Raw genomic sequence first — 7,722 nt, 5'->3', positions numbered from 1 at the left:
AGCCGCAGGACCCTTAGGGCCCATGGAAAAATCTTCTTACCTTTTGGTGAATACTGTAAATACTGAGGGTCAGGGTGCCTGTGCTGAAACTGCTCCGACTGTACCAACCTCTTCATCGAGAACAGAGAGGTCAGTCAATATGGTTAGCTGCAGCAGACAGACTTATACGGTTTCTGTGGCAGCTGGAGGGGGTGGCCAACTGCTGTTTGGAAATGACAATCTGAACCAGCCAATGGCCAGGCCGACCCCGGCCTGTTTGGATCTCCCCCCTGCGTGTGTCCCTTATGTGGTAGTGCTGACGAATGTGCCTGCTCCAGGGGGCAACTGAGTCTACAAACCAACTCATAAATAAGGCTGGACATTGGCTGAGCAAAAATTGTGATTTTTCATGTAAGGACTTCAAGGATATTCTGTTTGCCAGAAGAATTGGGTGGGTCGGTCCTAAAAATAAGATGGGGAAGGGCGACTGTATTATTATAAATGTCAGATATCCCGCCCTGACTAAAGGACTTCTCTCTAGCTATTGCTCTCCTGTCTCTAGTGCCAGTTCTATGGGTATGGTTCCCTTGGGCTATTTTTATGATCACATGCGAGTGTGTACTGGGGTCTCTTCTGGATCTGGTAGGAATCTCCCCCTGGGACAATTCAGCCTGCAGGCATATAGTAGAAGAATAAATAGCAACCTATCCCTGGAAGGGGTTGATTGACAATGCGCCAAGGCACTGGCTATACAAGAAGAGGTGCCCCCACAGTTTAATCTTATCTCATGGAATATTGCGGGCTATGACGCTAAGTTATCTGATCAAGCATGGGTTGGGTGTGTGGCTAACTATGTTGTTATCATGCTTCAGGAAACTTGGTCGGTGGGACTGGCTGTGTGGGATGGGTATGATAGATATGCAATTCCAGCTGTACAGTCTCTTGGTGGTCGCTCGAAAGGTGGCCTGGTCACTCAAATTCGCCTCTCTAAGATAGTGGGTGCTTTCCAAATTAACTGTAACCATCAAGGTATATTGCTGGTATGGGTACTCTTCTCCAATCATTTTAATGTATTATTGGTCAACTTTTACAATGCTGTGTGGGGTACGGGGTGCCAAATTGGGGCCCTGTTCTCCATTCTTAAGATTATGAAATATAGAATGGAGAAGGTGGGATTGGAATTTCGTGCCATCATCTCCGGGGACTTTAAAGCCAAGTTGGGCCGGTCCAGTACTGAGGTTAATCCCTTCATCCGTGACTTTGAGGTCTATTCAGCGCAGGGTCCGCTGGACTCGAGAGGCAGAGATCTACTAAAGGAACTCGAGGAGATGGGCCTCTTGAATTTCTATGATATTGAAGCAGTAGGCACTCACCAACTTCCAACCTATGTCGGAAGAGGGTCTGGATCCACCATCGACTATATTTTTGTGTCCCCTCCTATGAGAGACTTGGTGATTGGGGGTAAAGTGTTAGGGGAGTGTTTTAGCGATCATAATCCCCTTATATTGTCCTTTAAACTCCCTGGGGCCCTACGCTCACTAGGACGAGGCAGGCCTGTAACGGTGGTGACAAAGGACCAGGGTAGGCGGCTTGGGTGGAAACAAGTAGACCCCCAAAAAGTTGTGGGAAGGGTTGTGGGGGATAACCTACATCTATTTATGGAAATACTCCTGACAGAAGCGCCAAATCCCACGACTGTTATAGATGCGATAACAGTAGTTTTTGCAGCTGTCAGAGACTGTCTCTTTTTAGTAGGCAACCACCCTAATAAACGTAAATGTGGCTGGTACGACAAAGCCTGCTATGATGCAAGGGCAAATTTAAAGATGGCTACCAAGACTCACCCTAGAGATTGGGTTCTCGTAAAAGAAGTCAGATTAAGGTATAAAAGGACCCTGAGGGATAGCAAGCTAAAATATAAAGATAAAGCCTGGGAAGAGTTAGAGCGTGCTACAGCTTTGAAAGACCCCGGCCTGTTTTGGAAGGTGGTGAATAGAGGTTCGTTTGAAACAGAAACCTCTGAGGGCCTTGGTTGTAAAATTGCCCCGGAAGCCTGGGTAACACATTTCTGTAATATATTTGAGGGCACCCCCCTAAGAAATATGCGGGAAAATGTGTATGATGTGGCTCCTAACCTAGCAATCAGATTCTCACTACAGGAGGTTTTTGATGCAATACAGAATTTGTGCGCATAATAAAGCACCGGGCCCGGACTCAATCCCGATGGACCTATATAAAGCTAACCCTCAGTTATGGGCACCCATTCTCCTAAATGTTCTCAATGCAGCCGTTACTGTGGGCATTCCTGCCTCTTGGAGATTGGCATGCATAGTCCCAGTGTTTAAAAAGGGTGATCGAAATGATCCTAAGTCTTATCGCCCTATCTCACTGTTGGATTCCTCTGTGAAGATTCTGGGACGGATTATCTTAGGCCGTCTGGAGGCCTGGATGACAGGAAATTATATTTTAAGTCGGGAACAGTATGGCTTCAGAGAAGGCCTCAGCACGCAAGAACAGTGTCTTAATTTACTGATGATAATCAACAAATACACGCAGGCCAGGAAAGGTACCCTTTATCTTGCTTTTATGGACCTTAGCTGTGCTTTTGATAAAGTGAAACAGTCTTTATTATGGGAGAGGCTAATTCAGTCAGGGTTGGACCCTAATATTGTAGAGCTTCTCCGATATCTCCATACACGGACAGTTGCAAACGTGAGGGTGGGCCCAAATGGGGAATGCTCGGAGGCTTTCAAGCTTTCAAGGGGTGTGCGCCAGGGGTGTGTCTTGGCCCCTACCTTCTTCCTTCTATACACAAATGGACTGTCAGATTTTCTGATTGAACACTGCAGGGATGTCCCGAAGGTGAAGGGTATTGATATCCCTGGGCTGACGTATGCGGATGACGCGGTCCTTATGGCCCGCACAATGAATGGTCTCCGTGTATTAGTTAGAGCTTATGTCGTTTTTATGTCAGCTTTGGGACTGGAGGTCAATTTTAAGAAGTCGCACTTTATGGTTTCTGGTAAACCTATGAGTAGGGTGGGGGAGCTAAGGGTGGAGGATCAAATTATTAGCAGAGTCCATGAGTACCCATACTTAGGGGTCATTTTTGATGAGAAAGGATCTTGGAAACCCTGTATTGCTAAAAGGATTGTGCTTTTTCATGCAACAGTTGGTGCATCCTTTGACTTTGCGGCTAGGGTAGGTAGTAAACCTATCAAACCCCTGCTTGAAATCTATAGGCGGAAATGCCTACCTGTCCTTCTGTATGGTTCAGCACTGTGGGGGTTTAGGGATACCCGAACCCTTATGGTGGAAGAAAATCATTTCTGTAGAAGGCTTCTGGGTGTTGGACAAAATATTCCTGGATTTTGCCTTCACCTGGAACTGGACCTTGAGTATGTACAGGACACTACCCAGCTGGCTCCTCTTTTGTTATGGATTTCAATTTGGAGTAACGAACATGCCTCTCTTAATAGGGATATCCTAAGGGATTGTTTGGCCTGTGACAATGTAAAGCATATTCCCTGGTTGTCGCACATAAGGAAGATGGCACATGACCTGGGGCGGCCTGAATTGTTTGATCATCCCGAGGACCTGACTAGCTATGATAAGAAATGGGTCAAGGATAACTGTCAGAGAATACAGGAGACCAAGAGGGAGGGGGAGGCTCTAAGGAAAAAATCGATGAGGGAATTTACTATGCTAAAGATGTGGGTGGGTCCGGAGCGATATCTCTCAGAAATCAAGGATGTGAGGGAAAGGTCACTCATAACTCGATTCCGCTTGGGGATCATTAGAAGTAATTTGTGCTTCCCCCTAGGTCAATATGGGGAGAATTGTATTAGACCCTGCCCCTGTGATGGGGCGTCCCATCAGACCTTGATCCATTTTACACTGTTCTGTGTCTTTTATGCACCATTTAGAACCCGATTTCTACTACCGCTCCTTAGGCCCAAGGGTTTTGTACAATACCGTCCTGCTTTCATGTGGCTGCAAATGGCCTCAGATGTACTGGTATGGAAGGGCTTGGGATCATTCCTGAAGGGAGCTACTACTTGGCGCAAAAATGTTGAATTTTCAGAATGATTTTACTTATTTCTTCTCCAGTTTTTATGTTTTTATGTTTATGTTTTCTGTTTTTTATTCATATATATATATATATATATATATATATATATATATATATATATATATAATTATATGTACTTGTTTTTATGATGGGTGCTTTTATTATACATGGTTTTTATTGGTATTTTTACAATGTTTTGGTGATTATGTGTTGTAATGGATGAATTTTCTCATACCGAATAAAGCTTCTATTCATTCAAGCTTCTATTCACCCACATTAAAAATAAATTAAAGGAAAAGGTACTTGAAACAATTTGTTTAGGAATTACTCAAGGTCATCAGGGCAGGACTCTCTGCCGAACAGAGCTGACTCAATAAAGGCCCCACTATAAGGCTGGGGACCTGCCCCAGAGCCCACTTTGCCCTTGCCCTAATACCCCTCTGGTCTGTTTAAGATCAGCTGTGTGCTGCCCCTTGCAAAACTGTTGGTGGATTATGGAGTCTTGTTATCTATGTACCCGGATGATACACAGCTGGTTGTCCTATTGTCTAACTCTGCATCCTGTCTGTCAAAAGACCAATGCACCATGTCAATTTCTCTAAGGATTATTCAATGGTGGATGTCCACCTACTATGGAATTAAATCCAAACAAAGCAGAGCTGCTATCTGCCTCCTTGCAGGCCTCACCTATGATGTCTCTGGCTTGACCTGAAATGATGATCAAATGCCACTGACCCTTTGCTGCTTCTGGTAATTTAGACTAAGCTGCTTAACTGTCTTTAAAAAACAGTCAATCATGACTCGAAAATCTGCTTTTGGCATTTGAAAATCTTACATTCTTTGTTCCTGTTTACTGAACAGGTTTATCATGTCTCCATGGTCAATCACAACAACAAGGTGATGGAGGGAATGCTTGAATTATTTTCAGCCATTCAGGATCATTCAGCCACATTCCAGTCCATCATTTTTTTCCCATCATGCCACTCCAGAAAAAGGCCCGCTTTATACAAATCAGTGTAGACCCTGCTCCTCCTGGAAACAGTCTGTCCTCAACTGCCAGGCGAGGGCCCCTCCAGAAGGGACCACAAACAAAGCCCATTAGATTTCACCCTATTGGGGGCTTGCAGGAGGGTAGAGCTTGGGCCCTGTGGTACAGTGAGCACGGGGAAAATGTATGTGCTTACCCATTGCACCTAGAGCATCAACTGAAACAGAAACAAGGTGATGAATGCAATACTTGAATTAATCTCAGTCACCAATGATCGGTTGACCACATTCCAGTCCATCGTTCTGCACCCACCGTGCTGCTCCAGACACAGGCCCACCTTATCAGTACTGACCTTTCATCTCATGCGAACAGTCCATCCCATGTTGCCAGGTGAGCCCCTTTCCGGAAGGGACCACAAGCACCTCCATATACGTTTTGCCTTATTTGTGGCTTGACAGAAGGGCCTAGCGTGTGTCCTGTGGCACAGTGAGCATGGGGAATACGTCTGTGCTTACCCATCACACTAAGGGTGTCAGATAAAAGAACAACAGGTGATGGATGGAATGCTTGATTTATTGTCATCCATGTCAGTAATGGCAATCATTAGGGGCCGCATTCCAGTCCATCATCGTATATCAAGCTATCAACATTCTATTGAAATTATTGGAAACTTTTCTGGGCTCATAAAGAAACAAAGAAAGTAACCAAATTGAAACTAAGGATATAGGTGACATTGTGGAGTTGGAGCTTATTGGAGAAGTAGAGGACATAAAATGCTTAGATGATGATAAGCAACTTAGTGAAATACCTCAAAGATGGAAGCCTCAAAAGAAGTGAGTTTCTAGAGGTGTAGGAGTCTGGGGTGTGCCCAGATAGGAGAGGAAAGGTCCCCAGGCATGGTAAAAAGGAAAGTAGGCAAGACGATGAGAAAGAACCACAGCATGCCAGGAAGACCAGTGCCAGTGAAAAGCCAGTTGTGGTCACAGTGGAAAGAAGAGGACCACAACGCATCTCCTCTGACACGGAATATCATGTATCATACTACAATAGCAAGATTAGCTGAATGATACTGGGGAAGGTGGCAGATTAGACCCAAGGAAGAAGCCTGGGACCTCCAAGCTTATGCAGATGAGAAAGGATGAGCACAGTGAGACGTAGAGAAAAACAGACAGCTATAGCCGGAGTGGGATTTCAGGCAGATGTTGTGGTGAATAGCAACAAATTGAGGGGTTGGAAGGACAGAGAGTTTCTATTTCTGTGAGAGACAATTTTTAAATAACACAATTTTCGATAACTGTCTATTGCAGAGATTTAAAGATATGCATTTACAGTAATTTTGTAAATTTGGGGGAATGCATCACAAGAAAGTTATAATCGAAACATATCCTAACGATCATCATCTTAAGGTGAGAAACAATTGAAGTACTAAACTCTTTGAAATATAGCAGTTAATAGATTAGTTATATTATGTTCTGCATTCTAAAATAAAATATTTTTGTCATGCAGTTTTTGAAAATGTGCAAGTGTCCCGCTAATGTCTCAACATCTATGCCTTCAGAGTTTCTCCTGCTAGGATTATCCTGGATCGAAGATAAGGCGTTGTGGTTGGCCATTCCCTTGACCGTCTGGTACTCTTTCTCATGTGTAGCCAACTGCACTTTGATCACAATCATTGTCGCAGAAAGGAACCTCCATAAGACCATGTTCATCTACATCGCTGTGCTGGGTGTGGTGGATCTCATGTTATCTGGCTCAGTGATTCCAAAAGTCCTTGCCATCCTGTGGTTTGAATCCTACACAATCAGCGCTGATGCATGCCTCATGCAAATGTTTCTGTTTTTTGGCATTGAAAGCGTGGAGGTATCTCTCTTCATGTTGATGTCTTATGATCGCTACGCTGCCATATGCCATCCTCTCAGATACCCTTCGATCATCACCAATTCATTCATACTTAAATCGGCATTGATCCTATTTACCCGGAACATGATCTTCCTAAGCACTATGCCTTATCTCACAATATGGATGCCATACTGCATGTCAAATATAGTCCCCAATTCTTTCTGCGAACACTTAGCTGTCATAAAACTTTCCTGTGGAGACAGGACACCTAATAATATATTTATGCTTGCACTGGTTTGCATACACACAGTGGCAGACTGTGGTCTAATTGGATTATCATACCTTTTCATCCTCCGTGTGGTGCTAAGCCTTGCCTCCTCTGAAGCTCGAAAGAAGGCCTTTAATACCTGCAGCACCCACATCATCATCATCGGCTTCTTTGTGTCAGCATGCATTTTCTCATTTCTGGTATACATGTTCGATACCAACGCCCCATTGTATATCCAAACCACATCTACTCTCCTAATTGGACTGGTTCCACCACTGTTAAATCCAATAGCATTTGGGATTAGGATGAAGGAAATTCGCCAGGGTCTCAAGAAGCTTACTTTACAGATACATCACCAGAGACTGTAGAAAATGTGACTTCACTGTCAACTTTGAAAATATTAATATATTTACAGCATGTAGGTTAACTTAACATGATAACTCATTCCTAAAACATTAAGGTGGTCATTCTAACCCTGGCGGTAAAAAACGCCAGGGCGAATGACCACGGGAGCACCGCCAACAGCCTGGCGGTGCCCCTTAGGGCATTCTGACCGCAGCGCTTTGGCCGCGGTCA

General features: G+C 44.3%; 1 protein-coding gene across 1 annotated transcript; it reads left to right on the top strand.

The window, feature by feature from the left end:
* Nucleotides 1-1,139: 1,139 nt before the first annotated feature.
* LOC138249386 (olfactory receptor 52K2-like) lies at nucleotides 1,140-7,514 on the top strand. Its single transcript, XM_069203345.1, has 2 exons — nucleotides 1,140-1,340; nucleotides 6,546-7,514. The coding sequence occupies exons 1-2, from the start codon at nucleotides 1,140-1,142 to the stop codon at nucleotides 7,512-7,514; spliced, it is 1,170 nt and encodes a 389-aa protein (XP_069059446.1).
* Nucleotides 7,515-7,722: the final 208 nt, after the last annotated feature.

The sequence above is a fragment of the Pleurodeles waltl genome, chromosome 8, assembly GCF_031143425.1.
Source record: "Pleurodeles waltl isolate 20211129_DDA chromosome 8, aPleWal1.hap1.20221129, whole genome shotgun sequence".
Lineage (NCBI taxonomy): Eukaryota > Metazoa > Chordata > Amphibia > Caudata > Salamandridae > Pleurodeles > Pleurodeles waltl.
This window is presented reverse-complemented; position numbering and strand designations above follow the sequence as displayed.